General features: G+C 40.1%; 1 protein-coding gene across 1 annotated transcript in view; it reads right to left on the bottom strand.

Moving 5' to 3' along the window:
- Window positions 1-322: 322 nt before the first annotated feature.
- Window positions 323-22,317, bottom strand: part of LOC128657865 (gastrula zinc finger protein XlCGF26.1-like) — a 276,380-nt gene continuing 254,385 nt past the window's right edge. Inside the window, exon 3 of the mRNA XM_053712295.1 lies at window positions 323-1,932. Coding sequence (XP_053568270.1) covers window positions 1,016-1,932 — 917 coding nt within the window. The 3' untranslated portion in view covers window positions 323-1,015. The remainder of the gene's footprint in view (window positions 1,933-22,317) is intronic.

The following is a 22,317-nucleotide window of genomic DNA, read 5'->3' as shown; positions in this document are numbered from 1 at the left end:
AAGCAGGCAGCAAAACTCGTCAATGCTGATTGCTTATGGAGCTGTTAATACGAGTTGGAATGGTTTTGCAGAAAGACTCTCCCTGCATGTCCGGACTCTAACTTTCATCCATGCTCTCAATGAGAGGCTGACAGGACTACTTAAAACTCCAGTCCCATATCGAAGAGTACTACACTTCATAAGAGACTACTCCAAAATCTTCCAACACTTCTCTGCCATCCTACTGTGATGAAAGGCAAAGAATGATTGGGGGATGGAGGAAGTGGGGGAGGTATTTAAGCCTTTGGCTGGGGTGTCTTTGCCTCCTCCTGATGGCCAGGTTCTGTATTCCAACAAGTAATGAATGAAGCCATGGACTCTTCTGATATTAATATGGAAATATGCCACTACCTATACTACAAATACATCACTCCAAAAATCACTGTACTCTGAGGGGAAATGGGCCACAACTCGGTCTGAGAATCTCTCTCACTGAATAATCACATGGATTGTGAACACTCACCACCTGTATGAAAGAAATCATATTTTCATTACAATTTCAATAAACAAGTTGATTCCGGTTTTTATTTCTCAGACATAGTCAACACATTTATGGATTTTTAAATATATAGGGTAACCTTTCTAAAGCAAACAGAAATGGAGAAAGTGTGTTTTTAAATTTTTTTAAAAAAAAATGAAAAATAGCAATTAAAAGTAAAATAATATATATTTTTTGTTGTTGTATTTCATCACAATGCCTTTTATGCAGCTAGGGGTGGCTATCATAAATCAGACAAGGGCTTTTAGAAGGCTATTGCACTTATGTTGTTAATGTAGGGGTTCACACTGGGCCATACATGAGAATGCTTTTTGTCCAATATGAATTTTCTGATGCGCAATAAGATGTAACTTATGATCAAAACTTTTCCCACATTCAAAAACCTCTTTTCCCTCCTGTATACATTTTTTGTTGAGTAACACAAACTCTTTTGGTGATAAAACATTTCCCACATTCAAAACATGAAAATGCATTCTCTCAAGAATGAATTTTCCGATGTCTAATAAGACTTGCGTTAGAAGAAAAACATTTCCCACATTCAGAACATGAAAATGCTTTCTCTCCAGTATGAGTTTTCTGATGCGTAATAAGATTTGATTTCCATTTAAAACATTTTCCGCAATCAGAACATGAAAATGTTTTTTCTCCTGCATGAACATTCTGATGCATAACAAGAATCAATTTCTCACTAAAACACATCCCACATTCAGAACATGAAAATGTTTTCTCCCCTGTATGATATTTCTGATGTCTAACAAGATGTGATTTCCAAGTAAACCGTTTTCCACATTCAGAACATGAAAATGGTTTTTCTTCTGCATGAATATTCTTATGCATATCAAGATGTGATTTCCGAGCAAAACAATTCCCACATTCAGAACATGAAAATGCTTTCACTCCTGTATGAATTTTCTGATGTACAACAAGGGTTGATTTCAGGGCAAAACATTTCCCACATTCAGAACATGAAAAAGCTTTCTCGCCCGTATGAATTTTATGATGGTCCTTAAGATGTGATTTCAAAGCAAAATATTTTCCACATTCAGAACATGGAAATGTTTTCTCTCCTGTATGACTTTTCTGATGGTACTTAAGATGTGCTTTGAGAGTAAAACATTTTCCACATTCAGAACATGAAAATGCTTTCACTCCTGTATGAATTTTATAATGAGTAGTCAGATTTGATTTCTGAGTAAAACATTTCCCACATTCAGAACATGAAAATCCTTTCTCTCCTATATGAATTTTCTCATGTCTTAAAAGATTTGAATTCCAGATATAACGTTTCCCATTTTTAGAACATAAATTCCCCACGTTGCTTCTTTGATTTTGAAGATCGAAACTAGAATCAGTATTTTCACCATGACTAGGATTACTGTGGTTTATAAATTCACCTGTTGATAAGAAACACAATGGGATGAATGTTAGTTATTAATGACATAATATCTCCTACACCTTTCACCAACTTCTTGCTAATGCTTAAAAAGGTGGTTTACTAGACATTAATGAATATTTTTACATTTATTTTACACCAAATTGTCATGGACACCGCTGCAGGGGTTAAACTTCGACCCCCCTACCCCCTCTTGTTTCTCAGCAGTTTTGGGATCCTCAGAGCAACCGCGATCTCCCAGAGAGCTTTTGTTTGTCTTGTTTTGTCTGTAAACTGGATCTTGAAAGAAGCTGGCCTCTGACCGACCTATCTCCCCTCTGGCCGGCCGACCTCCTGAAACTGCCGGTCAGCTGCATCAGCTGGGATCCCTGGTCCCCTTTAACCCTGGTCGCTCCAGCAGCCCTTTGTCCCAGAGCTCCGCTCTTTTGGGGATTGGTAGCCCCTAGGAAGGACAAGAGGTGGTGGAATTGCCGGAGGGGAGCTACTTTGGGAACTGGGGATTTTGGACACGCCTACCCCCCAATCTTTACCGCGGCTGTAACTCTCGTCCCTAGTAACGAATCATATCGCTTTTTGAACTGTGGCACCTGGGGGACCGAGAGCTTTCAAATGACACCTTGGAAGTGCCTACACTCCCCTGGGATCACCTCAAAACCACCATCCCTGTGTCCTGGGTCTCTGTGGGACTGTGGCTTCTATGGCAGGCACCAGCCTGTCTGGAGGGCCGGGAATGGCGGGAGATATGAAGGTCAGATAAGGCTTGTTATCAAGATCAGATTCTGTATAAATGTTGTGTATTTTCCCTAATAAAGTCACTTCTTGTATTTACCTGAATGCTATGCTTGTATAGCACTCTTTGCCCAGACTGATTGTACAGGCAAGTGAAATTTTTATTAAAATTTTTTTTAAAAGATGGGTGAACACAAACATTTAAAAATCACTCTATCATGAGTTGCTAAGTTATGAAAATGAACTGTGAGACCTGTTGATTATTTATCTGGCCTTTATAGCATAAATTGATTATCAGTACTCACTAGTTTATATCAACCAGTCTAAACTGTATGGAGTGGTAAGTATCAAGTGGACTATCCGTATGGATAGTACTTATCTACCATAGTATGTTGGAATTATATCAGATTGCCAAATTGTGCAATTTGATTAGAATTAAATTAATTCTGGATAATAATTCCTGAATCACAGGAGGGTTTGTTGGGCATGTGGATTCACCAATAGTGTGTTAGGTTACATTCAATAGGTAAGAACAGTTGTGCATGTGGATTCTCCAATAGTGTGTTAGGTTACATTCAATAGGTAAGAACAGTCATATGAATGTATTCATTATGTTATGTAATGCACTGTAATCTGATTATTAAACTGTATATACACTTGTCATTCACTAAAGTATAGGAATTAGATAGGTCACAGAGATAAACCTACCATCACATGATCAATTATATGATTAGCCACTAGTATTAGCACAAAATCACGTTAAAACAACCATTTAATTTTGCTAGGAGCATACTACAACACAAAAATTTGCACACTATTGAAGTACAATTCACACTCACCAGTGAATTAGACTGACACATACATATGTAAATTTATCACACAAGAGCACACAGGAAGATTCAAATCACCATCACATTCACCTGACTTACACATAGATATGTATGGTGAGATACTATAAGAGGACTGCTATAAATATATAGAAGTAGGCATTTGTTACAATAAATCCTGCCAGAACCACAGATCATCAGTATGAATTTATTCAGGCTAAATAACCACAACTAGAGTTCTTGATTAAAATCAAAACAAATTATTGGTCAAACTTGGTCATCATGAACTATATGGAACACCGACTTAGAATGATGTCATAACACCATGTGATTAAAAGAGGAGACCACAGACCACGTATGTAACATACAAATATTACAGCAAAGTATGGACATGGATAGGGCTGAATTTGTGTTACTCAGGGGAAAGTACAATCAAGGAATTAGTATAGGAAAGTATGGGCTATGAAGGAGTAGTCAGCACATATTGATGAAGTGCAATAAACATATATATTTGAAACCCATTGCAATCAGGGCATATTCAAGTTTATTTGATCAAATAAATACACAACAAATAATTTGAATAATTTATTCTGTATAATTCATAACGAGTTACAGCATGTTAAAAATATACAAGAAACAGATCAAATAATTTATTTTACATAATTCATAACAATAGCAAACAAACACAAATTCAAAAATTCACATTAAGACAATTTTAAACTCACATGATTTAATTCTTAAATAAATAAATGTTAAAATATTGGGAAAAATGAATCATGTATAATTCACAATGAATGACAGTAAACAAATACAAATTCAAAAAATTCATAATACGACAACTTTAAATCTACATGATTTAATTCTCAACAGAAACAAATAAATGCCAAAATACTGGGAAAAATGTATAATGTTAATAATATCTCGTTTCATGATATAAGATACCTAAACAGACGAAAACTTTTTTAACTGTACGAAAGAATATATGTCCACCTTTATAATGTACAAGCACACAATTCCGCGATTCCAGCGAAGAAGTCCACCTTATATAATTCTATCTGAACACTTGATCCCAATAGGCTGTCTGAATATGACTGACAGCCATAGAAACCAATCACGTTGCGGTAGAGGCGTGACTTCCGGGTAAAGAAGTGAATAAATATTTTGAACCACGGCGGCCCGCCACCTTTGATAAAGCCTTAGCAGGCGAAACGCATCAGGGGGGTTGTGTGGGACGATGGGGTCCCATTAGTTGTTGTTTTAATCTTAAATCTATCCAAGTTGCAAAGACCGTTAATGTTAATACTTTATCACGAATAGAGAACCAGTCTTCTGAGTTTGGGGTGGTGCCATTGACTTAGTGGAGCTTTAATATTGTATCCACCATAGAATCTTAGGCTTTGATTGCCACATAGATGGAGAGTACATAAGGATATTATCATTTAGATTGATACAGAGTAACCATATTGACATTAGCATAACAGCTAATCCCATACAGTGTGTATTGACATATTAAGCAGTGCATGAAAGCAAATAGACAAATATAATAAGTGTGGAAGGTGAAGTGCAAGTATATGTTATACACTGGTGTATGTACGCTTTAACACAGATTAAGTTAACCAGAAACCTGTTAACTATAGTATGCACTAAAAGTGACTTTAAGCATATATAAAGAAAACAAATTGTCCAACATTACAAAACACTACCTTGCAGGACAATTACTTGTAACTTACCAGATATAAACGGAATATTGGTCACTTTTGATACTTTAGTATCTACTTATTGTTTATTTGCTGAAACGTACCAAATAAGCCCTTACTTGCTGCAAGAGTACTCACTATCGATAAATACTAAGTAGTGCATGAAAGCAAATAGACAAATATATTAAGTGTGGAAGGTGAAGCGAAAGTATATATTATACACTGGCGTATGTACGCTTTAACACAGATTAAGTTAACTTGAAACCTGTTGTCTATAGTATGCACTAAAAGTGACTTCAAGTATATATAAAGAAAACTAATTGTCCAACATTACAAAACGCTAACTTGCAGGACAATTATTTGTAACGTACCAAATATAACGGAATACCAATACGGGTACTATAAAGTCAAACATTGTTTCCTTACGCCTAGATTTAGAGTTCTGCGTTAGCCGTCAAAACCAGCGTTAGGGGGTCCTAATGCTGGTTTTGGCCTACCGCTGGTATTTAGAGTCTCGTAAGGGTCTAACGCTCACTTTCCAGCCGCAACTTTTCCATACCGCAGATCCCCTTACGTCAATTGCGTATCCTATCTTTTCAATGGGATCTTCCTAACGCCGGTATTTAGAGTCTTGGCTGAAGTGAGCGTTAGAACTCTAACGACAAGACTCCAGCTGTAGGAAAAAGTCAGGAGTTAAGAGCTTTATGGGCTAACGCCGGTTCATAAAGCTCCTAACTACTGTGCTCTAAAGTACACTAACACCCATAAACTACCTATGCACCCCTAAACCAAGGCCCCCCCACATCGCCGCCACTCTAATAAATTGTTTTAACCCCTAATCTGCCGACCGCACACTGCCGCAACCTACATTATCCCTATGTACCCCTAATCTGCTGCCCCTAACATCGCCGACCCCTATATTATATTTATTACCCCCTAATCTGCCCCCCCCCCAACATCGCTGCTACCTTACCTACACTTATTAACCCTAATCTGCCGACCGGACCTCACCGCTACTATAATAAATGTATTAACCCCTAATCCGCCTTACTCCTGACTCAAAAACCCTATAATAAATAGTATTAACCCCTAATCTGCCCTCCCTAACATCGCCGACACCTAACTTCAAGTATTAACCCTTAATCTGCCGACCGAACCTCGCCGCTACTCTAATAAATGTATTAACCCCTAAAGCTAAGTCTAACTCTAACACTAACACCCCCCTAAGTTAAATATAATTTAAATCTAACAAAATAAAATAAATCTTATTAAATAAATTAATCCTACTTAAAGCTAAATACTTACCTGTAAAATAAACCCTAATATAGCTACAATATAAATAATAATTATATTGTAGCTATTTTAGGATTTATATTTATTTTACAGGCAACTTTGTATTTATTTTAACTAGGTACAATAGCTATTAAATAGTTAATAACTATTTAATAGCTACCTAGTTAAAATAATTACAAAATTACCAGTAAAATAAATCCTAACCTAAATTACAATTAAACCTAACACTACACTATCAATAAATTAATTAAATAAACTACCTACAATTATCTATAATTAAATCAACTAAACTAAATTACAACAAAAAAAACACTAAATTACAAAAAATAAAAAAAGATTACAAGAATTTTAAACTAATTACACCTACTCTAAGCCCCTAAAAAAATAACAAAGCCCCCCAAAATAAAAAAATGCCCTACCCTATTCTAAAATAAAAATGTTACAGCTCTTTTACCTTACCAGCCCTTAAAAGGGCCTTTTGCGGGGCATGCCCCAAAGAAAACAGCTCTTTTGCATGTAAAAAAAACATACAATACCCTCCCACATTACAACCCACCACCCACATACCCCTAATCTAATCCAAACCCCCCTTAAAAACCTAACACTAAGCCCCTGAAGATCTTCCTACCTTATCTTCACCACGCCGGTTATCACCGATCCGTCCAGAAGAGGGTCCGAAGTCTTCAGCCTATCCAGCAAGAAGAGGTCCAGAAGAGGCTCCGAATTCTTCATCCTATCCGGCAAGAAGAGGAGATCCGGACCGGCAAACATCTTCATCCAAGCGGCATCTTCTATCTTTATCCATCCGACGAGGAGCGGCTCCATCTTCAAGACCTCCGGCGCGGAACATCCTCTTCTCCCGACGACTAGACGACGAATGAAGGTTCCTTTAAGCCTTAAGGGACGTCATCCAAGATGGCGTCCCTCGAATTCCAATTGGCTGATAGGATTCTATCAGCCAATCGGAATTAAGGTAGGAAAAATCTGATTGGCTGATTGAATCAGCCAATCAGATGCAAGTTCAATCGGATTGGCTGATCCAATCAGCCAATTAGTTTGAGCTCGCATTCTATTGGCTGATCGGAACAGCCAATAGAATGCGAGCTCAATCTGATTGGCTGATTGGATCAGCCAATCCGATTGAACTTGAATCTGATTGGCAGATTTTCCCTACATTAATTCCGATTGGCTGATAGAATCCTATCAGCCAATCGGAATTCGAGGGACGCCATCTTGGATGACGTCCCTTAAAGGAACCTTCATTCATCGTCTAGTCGTCGGGAGAAGAGGATGTTCCGCGCCAGAGGTCTTGAAGATGGAGCCGCTCCTCGTCGGATGGATGAAGATAGAAGATGCCGCTTGGATGAAGATGTTTGCCGGTCCGGATCTCCTCTTCTTGCCGGATAGGTTGAAGACTTCGGAGCCTCTTCTGGACCTCTTCTTGCCGGATAGGATGAAGACTTCGGACCCTCTTCTGGACGGATCGGTGATACCCGGCGTGGTGAAGATAAGGTAGGAAGATCTTCAGGGGCTTAGTGTTAGGTCTTTTTAAGGGGGGTTTGGGTTAGATTAGGGTTATGTGGGTGGTGGGTTGCAATGTGGGGGGGGGTATTGTATGTTTTTTTACAGGCAAAAGAGCTGTTTTCTTTGGGGCCTTCCCCCGCAAAAGGCCCTTTTAAGGACTGGTAAGGTAAAAGAGCTGTAAAAATTTTATTTTAGAATAGGGTAGGGCATTTTTTTTATTTTGGGGGGGGCTTTGTTATTTTTTTAGGGGGCTTAGCGTAGGTGTAATTAGTTTAAAATTCTTGTAATCTTTTTTTATTTTTTTGTAATTTTGTGTTTGTTTGTTTTTGTAATTTAGGTTTTTTTTTTGTAATTTAGTTTAGTTGATTTAATTGTAGATAATTGTAGGTAGTTTATTTAATTAATTTATTGATAGTGTAGTGTTAGGTTTAATTGTAACTTAGGTTAGGATTTATTTTACAGGTAATTTTGTAATTATTTTAACTAGGTAACTATTAAATAGTAAATAACTATTTAATAGCTATTGTACCTAGTTAAAATAAATACAAAGTTGCCTGTAAAATAAATATAAATCCTAAAATAGCTACAATATAATTATTATTTATATTGTAACTATATTATGGTTTATTTTACAGGTAAGTATTTAGCTTTAAATAGGATTAATTTATTTAATAAGATTTATTTTATTTCGTTAGATTTAAATTATATTTAACTTAGGGGGGTGTTAGACTTAGCTTTAGGGGTTAATACATTTATTAGAGTAGCGGCGAGGTCCGGTCGGCAGATTAGGGGTTAATACTTGAAGTTAGGTGTCGGCGATGTTAGGGAGGGCAGATTAGGGGTTAATACTATTTATTATAGGGTTTTTGAGTCGGGAGTGAGGCGGATTAGGGGTTAATACATTTATTATAGTAGCGGTAAGGCCCGGGCGGCAGATTAGGGGTTAATAAGTGTAGGTAGGTAGCGGCGACGTTGGGGGGGGCAGATTAGGGGGTAATAAATATAATGTAGGGGTCGGCGGTGTTAGGGGCAGCAGATTAGGGGTACATAGGGATAACGTAGGTTGCGGCGGTGTACGGAGCGGCAGATTAGGGGTTAAAAATAATATGCAGGGGTCAGCGATAGCGGGGGACGGCAGATTAGGGGTTAATAAGTGTAAGATTAGGGGTGTTTAGACTCGGGGTTCATGTTAGGGTGTTAGGTGCAGACTTAGGAAGTGTTTCCCCATAGGAAACAATGGGGCTGCGTTAGGAGCTGAACGCTGCTTTTTTGCAGGTGTTAGGTTTTTTTCCAGCTCAAACTGCCCCATTGTTTCCTATGGGGGAATCGTGCACGAGCACGTTTTTGAAGCTGGCCGCGTCCGTAAGCAACGCTGGTATTGAGAGTTGCAGTGGCGGTAAATATGCCTGTACGCTCCCTTTTTGGAGCCTAACGCTGCCCTTCAGACAACTCTAAATACCAGCGTTGTTTAAAAGGTGCGGAGGGAAAAAAACACACGTAGCTAACGCACCCCTTCTAACGCAAAACTCTAAATCTAGGCGTTAGTATAAAATATTGATTGCCCAAAATAAGTGCTATTTAAAAGCACAAGTACTAACAGCCTATTCAGGCATATATTATATATTATAAAATAAACATCAAAATACGCAAAATATTTAGACTGAGAAGGGATGGAAAAATACCTGTAGTTTTGTCAAATTTGGTGCAACGCACGCAAGATACGCAATATATTCATACTTAAAAGTGATGGAAAAATAGCTGCAGTATCATTAAATTTAGTGCAACATACAATTTATTGTATAATCACCTAAATAATTGTTACAATTTAGTAACACATGGTCAGATCATAGCACACTAATAATATACTAAAATGTAACGCAAAAAATAAGTGCAACTATACTGACACTGATGTGCCACAATAAATATTAAACACTGTTTCATTGGTATAAATAATACGGATTGCTTAAAACAAGTGCTATTCAACAGCACAAGCACTAACAGCCTACTCAGGCACATACTATATATTACAAAACAAGCATCAAGATATGCAATTTATTTATACATGGAAATAGTTGCAGTAATACATGCAATTTTTTGCTGTATTTGTCTTATATTGGTTACAGTTTAATAATCAGATTACAGTGCATTACATAACATAATGAATACATTCATATGACTGTTCTTACCTATTGAATGTAACCTAACACACTATTGGTGAATCCACATGCACAACAAACCCTCCTGTGATTCAGGAATTATTATCCAGAATTAATTTAATTCTAATCAAATTGCACAATTTGGCAATCTGATATAATTCCAACATACTATGGTAGATAAGTACCATCCATACGCATAGTCCACTTGATACTTACCACTCCATACAGTTTAGACTGGTTGATATAAATTAGTGAGTACTGATAATAAATGTATGCTATAAAGGCCACATAAATAATCAACAGGTCTCACAGTTCATTTTCATAACTTAGCAACTCATGATAGAGTGATTTTTAAATGTTTGTGTTCACCCATCTTTTAAAAAAAAATTTTTTTAATAAAAGTTATATTTTAATAAAAATTTCACTTGCCTGTACAATCAGTCTGGGCAAAGAGTGCTATACAAGCATTTCTCTCTAAGGAATCTAATCTCAATTGTTCATAAAGTTTTGCACTAAATGCTAGCACCACTCCTCATGAGCAAATAATACATTGATACTGACATATAAAGTATCTCAAGTAATAAACATAATTGAGGAGCTTGCCTTTATAGTGACCTTGCTACTGTGTGTATAGTGTTACCTGAATGCTAGTCTGTCTAATTATTTGGGTGGAAATGCTAAATTACACAAATATTTAAAAAATCATGTAACAATCTCAGTTCCAAGTATTGTACAGATGTAAAAAATCTCTAACAGATCACTATCCTAATATTAGGAACAACAAAAAAACACTATATAACAATTAAGAAATAAAACACCCTTCTTTTGTAAATCTGTCAATAGCCTAGTTTTTCTAAATGTGTTAAAAAACATAAATTATGCTTACCTGATAATTTAATTTCCTTCTGTATGAGGAGAGTCCACTGTATCATTCCTTACTGTTGGGAAATACTGAACCTGGCCACCAGGAGGAGGCAAAGACACTCAGTGAAAGGCTTAAATACTCCCCCTACTTCACTCATATCCCAGTCATTCTGCCAAGGGAACAAGAAAAAGTAGGAGAAATATCAGGGTATAAATGGTGCCAGAAGAGAAACAAATTATCAGGTAAGCATAATTCCTTACTGTTGGGAAAACTATACCCAAGCTCTAGAGGACACTGCATGATAATGGAAGGGGTAAGAGAGAGGCGGACCCTAATCTGAGGGCACCACAGCCTGCAAAACCTTTCTCCCAAAAAGCTGCTTCAGCCAAAGCAAAAACAAACTTATGTAAGGAGGACCAGGTAGCCGCCTTACAAATCTGATCCATAAAGGCCTCGTTCTTAAAGGCCCAAGAGGAAGCCACTGCTCTAGTGGAATGAGCCGTAATCCTCTGAGGAGGTTTATGTCCCGCTGTCTCATAAGCAAAGCAGCTAACACCGAAAAGATAAGGAAGTTGAAGAAGCCTTCAGACCCTTAAGCTTCCCAGAGTAGATAACAAACAAGGTTGAACCACATCAAAATTATGAAGTAAACAATCCTTCGAAGAAGAAGGATTAGGACACAAGGAAGGAACGACAATCTCTTGATTGAAGTTGCGATCAGACACAACCTTAGGAAGAAAACCCAAACGGGTACGTATGACAGCCTTATCAGAGTGGAATACCAGATAAGGAGGCTCACATTGCAAGGCAACTATTTTAGAAACTCTGCGTGCCAACGCAATAGCCAATAGAAAAAAAACCTTCCATGACAACAATTTGATGTCAACCGAATGCAAAGGCTCAAACTGAGTCCTTTGCAAAACCTTAAGAACAAGATTCAAACTCCAAGGTGGAGCATTAGATCTAAACACACGTCTGATCCTAATCAGATCCTTAACGAAAGATTGCACGTCTGGGAGCTCTGCGAGTCTCCTGTGCAGCAAAACAGATAGGGCTGAAATCTGTCCCCTAAGGGAACTGGCAGAAAGGCCCTTCTCCAGACCTTCCTGGAGAAAAGAAAGTATCCTGGCAGCCTTACCTTATGCCAGGCTAAACCACGTTGTTCACACTAGAATAAGTAAGCTCTCCACACCTTATGATAGATGAGACGATTAACATGCTTATGAGTTTGAATGAGAGTATCAATAACCCTTTCAAAGAAACCTCTCTTGGCTAGGACTAAGCGTTCAATCTCCACGGTCAGCCTCAGAGAATCTAGATTTTGATGAACAAGAGGACCCTGTTCGAGCAGATCCCTGCGACAAGTTAACTTCCACGGCGGAGATAAGCACATCCCCACCAGATCTGCGAACCACATTCTTTGCGGCCACAATGGAGCAATCAGTATCACTGATGCCTGCTCCTGCTTGATGCGGGACCCTACACGAGGAAGAAGTGGTAACGGCGGGAAAAGGTAAATTAGAATGAACCTCCAAGGCACTGCTAATGCATCTATTAGCTCAGCTTGAGGATCCCTGGACTGCGACCCATTTCTGGGTAGCTTGGTATTGAGTCGGGACGCCATGAGATCTCTCTGGTGTCTCCCATTTGTTGCAAATCTCTGCAAACACCTAGGGATGGAGAGGCCATTTCAGAAAACTCTGCGTGCCGACACAATAGCCAATAGCGAGATGAAAGGATTGTCTGCTGAGGAAATCCGCTTCCCAGTTGTTCACACCCAAAATGTGGATCGCTGACAGCGAGCAGTTTTGGGCCTCCGCCCATTAGAGAATCTGAGATACTTCCCTCATGGCTAGGAAGCTTCTCGTACCCCCCTGATGGTTGATGTAAGCCACCGAGGTCATGTTGTCTGATTGGAATCTGATAAACTGGGATGAACCCAGAAGAGGCCAAGCCTTCAGAGCATTGAAGATTGCCCGAAGTTCTAGAATGTTGATCAGGAGGGAGGATTCCTCTCGAGTCCACAGGCCCTGTGCCTTCCTGGCACCCCAAACATCTCCTCATTCTGATAGACTTGCGTCCGTAGTCACAATCTCCCAGGATGGTCTCAAGAAGGATGTCCCTTGGGACAGGTGATCTGGACAGAGCCACCAGGAGAGCGATTCTCTCGACAGGTTGTCCAGAGAAATCTGTTGAGACAGATCTGCATGATCGCCGTTCCACTGTCTCAGCATTCACAGCTGTAGTGGTCTGAGATGGAATCTGGCAAAAGGAATGATGTCCATGCTGGACACCATGAGACCAATCACCTCCATACACTGAGCCACAGAGGGCCTAAAGGAGGTCGGGAGGGCAAGACAAGCTTAAGTTAGCTTGCAACGTCTCTGGTCTGTAAGGAAGATCCTCATGGATACGGCGTCTATTATAGTGCCCAGGAATTCCACCCTGGTACTGGGAATAAGAGAACTCTTTTCTAAGTTTATATTCCATCCATGAGATCGAAGAAGAAACACAAGAGATTCCGAATGGTCTTCTGCCAGACAAGATGGTGCTTGAACCAGAATATCGTCCAACTATGGAGCTACTGCTATACATCTGGTTCTGGCAACTGCAAGCGGAGCCCCTAGAACCTTCGTAAAAACTCTTGGAGCAGTAGCTAGACCAAAGGGAAGTGCAATAAACGAAGTGCTGGTCCAGGAATGCAAACCTTAGGAACTTGAAATGTTCCTTGTGGATTAGAACGTGAAGGTAAGCATCCTTCAGATCTATAGTGGTCAAAAACTGTCCTTCCTGAAATAAGGGAAGGACTGACCTTATCGTCTCCATCTTGAACGAGGGGACAGATAGGAATTTATTAAAGCACTTTAGGTCCAGAATCGTGCGGAAAATTCCCTCCTCCTTTGGGACCACAAAAAGGTTTGAATAGTATCCCAAACCTCTTTCTGCGAGAGGTACCGGGACAATGACTCCTAGGGAGGCTAGATCCCTCACGCACCCCAGAAAGGCTTCTCTCTTTTCTGGCCTTGAAGACAGGTTTGATAGGAGGAATCTGCCCCTGGGAGGTTTGTTCCTCTTATCCTGTGGTAAAAAGGCACCTTTGCCTCCAGTAACCATGGAGATAATTGAGTCCAGACCTGGACCAAACAAAATCTTTCCCTTAAAGGGGAGGGAAAGAAGTCTGGACTTAGAAGTCATGTCCACAGACCAGGACTTCAGCTAGAGTGCCCTACGGGCTTTAACAGAAAAAACTGAAGACTTAGCATTCAGGTGAATAATTTGCATCACAAATAAAAGAATTAGAAACCCTTAATTATTTCCTGGATCACGTTGAGGGGACCCTCCACCTTGATCAATTCAGAATTTTTGGTAAAAATTCAAGGATTTTTACCAGTAGGTATCTGCTCTAGCAACAGCTGCTGCCGGTTGAAATAAATATCCCGTATGTTGAAACAGCTTTCTTAACAGAGTTTATATCTTCTTATCCATGGGCTCTTTGAACAAGCGGGATAGTAGTGCGTTTAGCAAGCGTGGAGATAGCGCCATCCACCTTGGGGATGGAACCCCACAACTCCAATTGAGAGTTCGGGACCGGGAACAATTTCTTAAAGGAAGACGGAGGGGAAAAGGAAGAACCAATCTTTTCCCATTCATTCTTAATAATATTTGTCATCTTTGCAGGCCTGTCCTCGTAGACCTTATCTAATTTAGGGATCAAAGGTTCCTCAGGTAATTTGGGCTCTGGAACCTCTAACGTAGTAAAAACTTCCTTCAACAGAAAGTGTAAATGTTCAATCCTAAATCTAAAGTCTGGTTCCTCCACAGGTGGAGGTTTAGAGGCAGCAGACTCCGACCCAGAAAGTACATCCTCTGAAGTATCAGAGACGCCTTCATCAAAGGATAATCTTGTATCAGATAAAAGCAACAAACTAGCTGATGACCCCTGGGAAGGATAGCAATATTTTACCTTTCACTTAGCAGGGCGAGGTAAAGCACTAAAGGCCGCAGACACCACTGTTTGTTACTGCCCAGTAAAGTCTAGCGGTAAAAGGCCCCCTTTGCCTCCTCCTGGTGGCCAGGTTCAGTATTTCCCAACAGTAAGGAATGATGCCGTGGACTCTCCTCCAAAAATAGCTATTAAAAATGCAATCCCCTTAGAAAGACCAGCAACAAAAAGGGTATTTTGCTGGACCTTAGTAGATTAAAGGGACACTAAACCTAAATTTTGTCTTTCTTGATTCAGATAGAGCATGCAATTTTAAGCAACTTTGTACGCCTATTATCAATTTTTCTTCATTCTATTGCTATCTTTATTTAAAAAGCAGGAATGTGATGCATAGAAGCCGGCCCATTTTTGGTTGAGAACCTGGGTTATGCTTGCTTATTGGTGGGTAAATGTAAGCCTCCAATAAGCAAGCACTATCCATGGTGCTGAACCTAAAATGGGCTGGCTGCTAAGATTTAAATTACTGCTTTTAAAATAAAGATAGCAAGAGAACGAATAAAAATTGATAATAGGAGTAAATTATAAAGTTGCTTAACATTTCATGCTCTATCTGAATCATGAAAGAAAAAATTTGGGTTCATTGTCCCTTTAAATAGCTACCACAGCATAACAAAAAAGTTTTCAAGTCTATTTCAAGTATCATTTATCACATATCTTTCACTAACTATCTAGTGACATAGAATTATCTTAAATTGCAAGATAAAATTTTAAACAGATAAAAGAAATCCTAAGACGTCAGATATTATTTTCTGTAATGTTCACATCATAATGCAATATTGCCTTTAAAAAGTATGACAATTTAGAACAAAATTGAAAACTATACTAGATATAGGCCCATACCAGAGAAGGTTTAGCATAGCTGACATACCTTTAGCATGCCCTAATTTAATGGAGATTGCGACTGTGATAAATATTGCTTCATATTACAAGTTTAAAGTTATAAAATAGTGCTAGAAGAATTAGCATGCCCTGAGACTTATTATTATTCTTTATTTATAAAGCACCAACAGATTCTGCATCGCTGTCCATGGGAACAAAGATAAAAGTACAACAGAGAAACAATACAATAAAAGACAAAATTGAGAAATTGGGAATTGAGGGCCCTATTCCCGTGGGAATTTACAATCTAGATGGGTAGGAAAGTGAGAAACAGGAGGTGGGGACTGCAAAGGTGAGAATGATATTAGTGAGTAGATAGATGATGTCAACAGTTAAGTAAGTAAAATAATTTTTTTACTGAGTCGGTGATAAGCTTCCCTGAACAAAAAGGTCTTTAGGTAGCTTTTAAAGGAGGACAGGATTAGCAGAAAGTCTGGACTGCACTTCCTTGAGCTGTCAGAGGGTTGGTGCCGCACAAGAGAAGTCCTGTTGTCTAGCATGGGAGGAGATGATGGTAGAGGATGCAAGGAGCAGGTCATTGTTGGATCTTAGGGGGTGGGCTGAAGTATATTTGTTGATGAGGGAGGACAGGTGAGGGCATTGATGAGGGCTTTGTAGGTCAGGGTGAGAATTTTGAATTTAACTCTGCTGTGAATGGGGAGCCAGTGAAGGGATTCACAGAGAGGTGCAGCAGATACAGAGCGCCGGGAGAGGTGGATTAGCCTGGCAGAGGCATTTAGCATGGATTGAAGGGTGAAGAGGCGGTAGAGAGGAAGGCCAATTAGTAGGTTATTACAGTAGTCAAGTCGGGAAATTTACAGGGAGTGGATTAGCTGTTTAGTAGTTTCAGCGCTCAGAAACAGACAAATTTTGGAGATATTGCGTAGATGATTGCGGCAGGATGAAGAGAGCAATAGGATGTGGGGAATGAAGGACAGATTTGAGTCAAGTGTGACTCCAAGGCAGCAGACTTGGGGTGATGGGGAGATAGTGGTGCCGCAAACAGTGATAGAAAACTTGGAAACTGGAGTAGAGTTAGAGGGGGGGATTTTAAGAAATCAAAAACTAGAGACAGAGAAGGATCTGTTAGAGATAAGAGTGACTCCAGGAGAGGGCAGTATCACAGAGACCAAGAGAGCCGAGAGTCCGTAGGAGGAGGGCAGCAGAGAGGTCAAGTAAGATGAGTATAGAGTACTAGCCATTGTTTTTAGCAGAAAGGAGATCGTTAGTAACCTTGGTGAGGGCAGTCTCAGTTGAGTGTTGGGGACGGAAGCCAGATTGCAGGGGGTCGAGCAATGAGTTGGAGGACAGGAAGTGGGTTAGGCGATCGAAAAAGAAAATTTATGCTTACCTGATAAAATTTCTTTCTTTCCGGATACAGTGAATCCACAACTTCATCAATTACTGTTGGGGAATATCACTCCTAGCCAGCAGGAGGAGGCAAAGAGCAAATTTCACTCCCTTTCCCACAGCCCCCAGTCATTCGAACGAAGGAAAATTGAGAGAAAAAAAAAGAAGTAACACAAAGTGTAGAGGTGCCTGAAGTTTAGTAAAAAAAAACTGTCTTGAAATAAAGGGCAGGGCCGTGGACTCGCCCTATCTGGAAAGAAATTTATCAGGTAAGCATAAATTTTCTTTTCTTTCCTAAGATACGGTGAGTCCACGGCTTCATCAATTACTGTTGGGAATCAATACCCAAACTAGAGGACACAGATGAATAGGGAGGGACAAGACAGGCAGACCAAAACAGAAGGCACCACCGCTTGAATAACCTTACTCCCAAAAGGAAAAATCCTCAGTCAAAGCAAAAATATCAAATTTGGAAAGAGTATGTAAGGAAGACCAAGTTGCTGCCTTGCAAATCTGTTCCACAGAAGCTTCAATTTTGAAAGCCCAAGAAGAAGAGAGACAGCCCTCGAGTAATTAGGCATAACTCTTTCAGAAGACTGCAGCCTTGCAGTCTGAAAAGCAAAACAAATTAAACTTCTCAACCAGAGAAAAAAGAAGTAGTAGTTTTCTGTTACAGAGAAAACAAACAAAACCAGAAGACTGGCAAAACCCCTAGTTCCACAGTCATCAACATATAAGGATGAGGACACAGAAAAGGAATAACAAATTCCCAAACAATATTTCCACTTAGGAAAAATAACCGCCATATCCAAAAAAGATAAGGCGAATTACACTGCAAAGCCGAGAGTAGCTAAACTCCCAGAGCAGAAGATAGAGCAAAAAAAGAAAACTTCCAAGATAAAAATTTTAAAATCTATGGAATGTTAAGGCTCAAACTGAGCCTGCTGCAAACCTCAAAACAAGGTTAAAGTTCCAAGATGAGCAACAGACTTAAACACAGGCCTAATATTAACCAGGTTCTGACAAAAAGGTACACTTGGACACTTGTGTAAAAAAAGGAAAAACAGAGAAATCTGACCCTTCAGCGAACTGACTGACAAAACATCCCCCAGACTGTCCAGGAGAAGGACAAAACCCCCAGGAATCCTGACCCTACTTCCAAGTGTAGTCCATGGATTCACACCAAACAGGGAATTTACGCCAAACCTTATGGTAGAAATTACTAGTAACAGGCCTGCGAGCTTGAATCATGGTCTCAATGAAAAACTACGCTTAGACAGAACTAAGCATTCAGGCTCCAAGCGGATAGCTTCAGAGAAAACAAACATTGAATGAAAGAACGAACCCTGAATTAGAAGGTCCATCCTCAGGAACAACCACCAAGGTGGAAGAAATCTCTGCCAGGTCTAAATACCAGATCCTGCAGGACTATGCAGGAACTATGAACATACCGATGCTCACTCCCATTTGATGCAAGCAATGACTCATGGAAGGAGAGCAATCAGAGTGAAATCCCAAGGGATCATCAGGGTATTTAGCAGAGCAGCCAGCTGATCTCTTGACCTTAAACATAAGCGTACTGCCATCTCCAACTCCAGCACCCCCCATTTGAGAATAAACCTGGAAAACCCCTCCAGGAGACGCGCCCACTCCCCAGGCGAAAAATCCGACTGCTCAAGAAGTCCGCTCCCGGTATTCACTCTTGAAATGTGAATAGTGGATAAACAACTAATGTGAGCGTTCGCCCATTGAAAAATCCACACCAATCATGGCAAAGGAACTCAAGGTTCCTCCCAGGTGGTTAGTGTAAACCACTGAGATGAAATTATTTAACTAGAACCTGAAAAAAAATGGATAAGACAACTGAGACCAAGCCATCAGAGCGTTGTAGATCACTCTCCCCTCCAAGATAGTTATGGGTTAGCGACTGTGGTCACTATTAATCTCTAGTGGTCACTATTACTCTTTAAGGTCTCTGGAAGCATGTGTCCAGAGACAGATACTCCTGAGAAAACCAAAAGATTCTGGAGAATGCGGGTAACGATCCCGCTACCTCTTCCAAGCAAAGCAAGAGCTTTACCACAAATTCCCCTCTCTGATTTATAGGGAATATTCTCAAGTCGATAGATCTATTCTCCGAGACAGAGCCACAAGATCCCAAGTCCACTATCTGAACATGCGTAACAGCAGCCTCTCAGATGGAATAGAACAAAGGGATGATGTCCAATGAAGCAACCATCAGCCTAATTACCTCCATACATTGATCTACTGAAGCCAAACAGTAGAGTGCCGAAAGAGGCAAAAGGAAAGAATTCTCTATTTTCTGACCTCTGTCAAAATTATGTCCAGAGATAGGGAAACTAATATGGTCCCTAAGAAACTACCCCTTTAGCTGGACAAGGGAACTTATTTTCAGATTCACTTCCATCCGTGGGAATGAAGAAGACAATATCTCTGTATGAGAGTTGCTTATTGAAAAGATGGCGCCTGACCCATTATGTCATCCAGGAAGGGCACCACAGCAATTCCCGGAAACCTGATCACTGCCAAGATAGCCCCCTCTGGGAGCCGTGGCAAGGCCAAAGGGAAGAGTCACAAGCTGAAAGTGACAGAAAGGCAAAAACTCAGGAACTTGAAAATACGCATCCTCCAGGTCAATGGTCACCATGAAATGACCCTTTTAGACCAAAGGAAGAATGAAACCACTGGTTTTCATTTTGAAAAGACCATACCCTGAGTCAACTTGTTTAGACACTTTAGATTTAAAGTTAACAACCAGCACCCAGAGGTGGATTTGAATCTTGGACCTTCTGCTTGCAAGCCCATTGTGCTAACCATTAAGCCACAACAGAGCATCAACAATATGACCAAAAAAAAAATCCCTCTTTTTCGGGAACCACGAAAAGAAACGAATAGAATTCTAGACCCTGCTCCCATACAGGAACTGGAACTAACACTCACAGGGAAGAGAGGTCCCAAACGCACTTCAAAAATGCCTCACTGTTATATGGTCTGCAAATAAATTGAGAGGTGGAACCCATCTCTGGGAGGAAAGGTATGCATTCTATGTAGAAACCCTGAGATACTGTGTCCGCAGCCTATCTGGGACATCTCAAATCCATTATCCGAAATATTACTGTCAAATCAAATCTGCCACAACGCCCCGCGGACCCATCTCTGGGAGGAAAGGTATGCATTCTATGTAGAAACCCTGAGATACTGTGTCCGCAGCCTATCTGGGACATCTCAAATCCATTATCCGAAATATTACTGTCAAATCAAATCTGCCACAACGCCCCGCGGACTAGCTTAAGAGCCTTAATTCTGTTCTGCATCTCCTCCAAAGGAGTCCCTACCAAATTGGAATCAAACAAGGCGTCGCACCAATAGTATTGCGCACTTGACACAGTGGCAATACAAACTTCCATGTAAGCCGTCAGCCTAGTCCATTGATCCTGAAAAGAACAGCTATCCTCTCTAGGAATCATAGTTTTTTTAGCCAGAGTAGAAATGCCCTACTACTTAAGGCACCGTGCACCATGATTTTTAATAGAGACAGCGACAGGAAACATCCTTTTAAAGACAGGAGATGGGGAAAAAGGAATCCCTGACTTCACCCATTCCTGCGAAAAATCTCCTAGCACGGTCTGGAACAGGAAAACTTCCACAGAGGAATCCTAGTATATATAAAGTCTACTAGATTTTTTAGGGTTGACAACGACAGACGTATCGGAGTCACTCCAAAGTAGCCAAAACCTCCATTAACCATACACGAAGGTGCCCAAGCTTAAATCTGAAGGATACCACTTCAGCATCAGATGAAGGAATTATACTGTCCGAATCTGAGATTTCACCCTCAGAGGCTACCAACATATTCTCCTCATCAGACCTATGAGGAAGGTCAACGTGTATAGCAGTAGGTGGAACAGAAACCTTACTATCTGAATCTCTAAAATCCCTCAAGCTATTTCCCATTAGCATAGGGAAGGCAGATAATGCCGCAGAGATCGCAGAAGATACCGCAGCAAAAATAATTCTGCAAGCAAATAAGCTCCTCCAGGAGACAGAGGAAATCACAGGGCACTGTATTCATATACATGTATGGCGTCATCGCCATAAGGCTAGGGACATTTAAGGAGAAACTAGATATAAATTGAAAATGTGGAAGAAATTTAAATTGTACTGTCATTTTACATGAGCCTAAAAAATATTGAGATGTATTAGGCAAAAAAATAAGACAGGCTTGCACAGACCTAAACAAACAATGAATGTCTAAGAGCAAAAAAACACAGGCAATAAAAAAACAACAAAAAAACAACAAATTATGCTTACCAGATAATTTCATTTCCTTCAGTACAAGGAGAGTCCACAGCTTAATTTCCTACTGTTGGGAAACTTATACCAAAGCTCTAGAGGACACTGAATTGCAAAACCTTAAGAACCAGATTCAAACTCAAAGGGGGAGCCGAAGATCTGAACACAGGTCTGATCCTAATCAGAGCCTTAACATAGGACTGAACATCTGGAAGCTCAGAGAGCCTCCTGTGCAGTAAAACAGACAAGGCCGAAATCTGTCCCCTCAGGGAACTGGCCGAAAGATCCTTCTCCAGACCATCCTCGAGAAGCATAAAAATCCTGGCAACCTTAACTTTATGCCAAGGAAATCCACGCTCTTCACACCAGAATAAGTAGGTTCTCCACACCTTATGATAGATGCAATGAGTAACCGGCTTAAGAGCTTCAATAAGAGTATCAATAACTCTCTCAATAAACCCTCTCTTGTCTAGGACTAAGCATTCAATCTCCACGCAGTCAGACTAAGAGAATCTAGATTTTGATGAACAAAAAGGACCTTGTTCCAACAGATCCCTGCGACAAGGTAAATTCCATGGAGGAGAAGATGACATCCTCACAAGGTCCGCAAACCACGTCCTTAGCGGCCACGATGGAGCAATCAGTATTACTGACGCTTGCTCCTACTTGATGTGGGCCACTACTCGAAGGAGTGGTAAAGGCGGAAAAAGGTAGATTAGATTGAACCTTCAAGGAACTGCCAATGCATC

Source organism: Bombina bombina, chromosome 4 (genome assembly GCF_027579735.1).
Source record: "Bombina bombina isolate aBomBom1 chromosome 4, aBomBom1.pri, whole genome shotgun sequence".
NCBI lineage: Eukaryota > Metazoa > Chordata > Amphibia > Anura > Bombinatoridae > Bombina > Bombina bombina.
The sequence above is the reverse complement of the archived record's forward strand: the minus strand, read 5'-3'. Positions and strand labels throughout refer to the sequence as shown.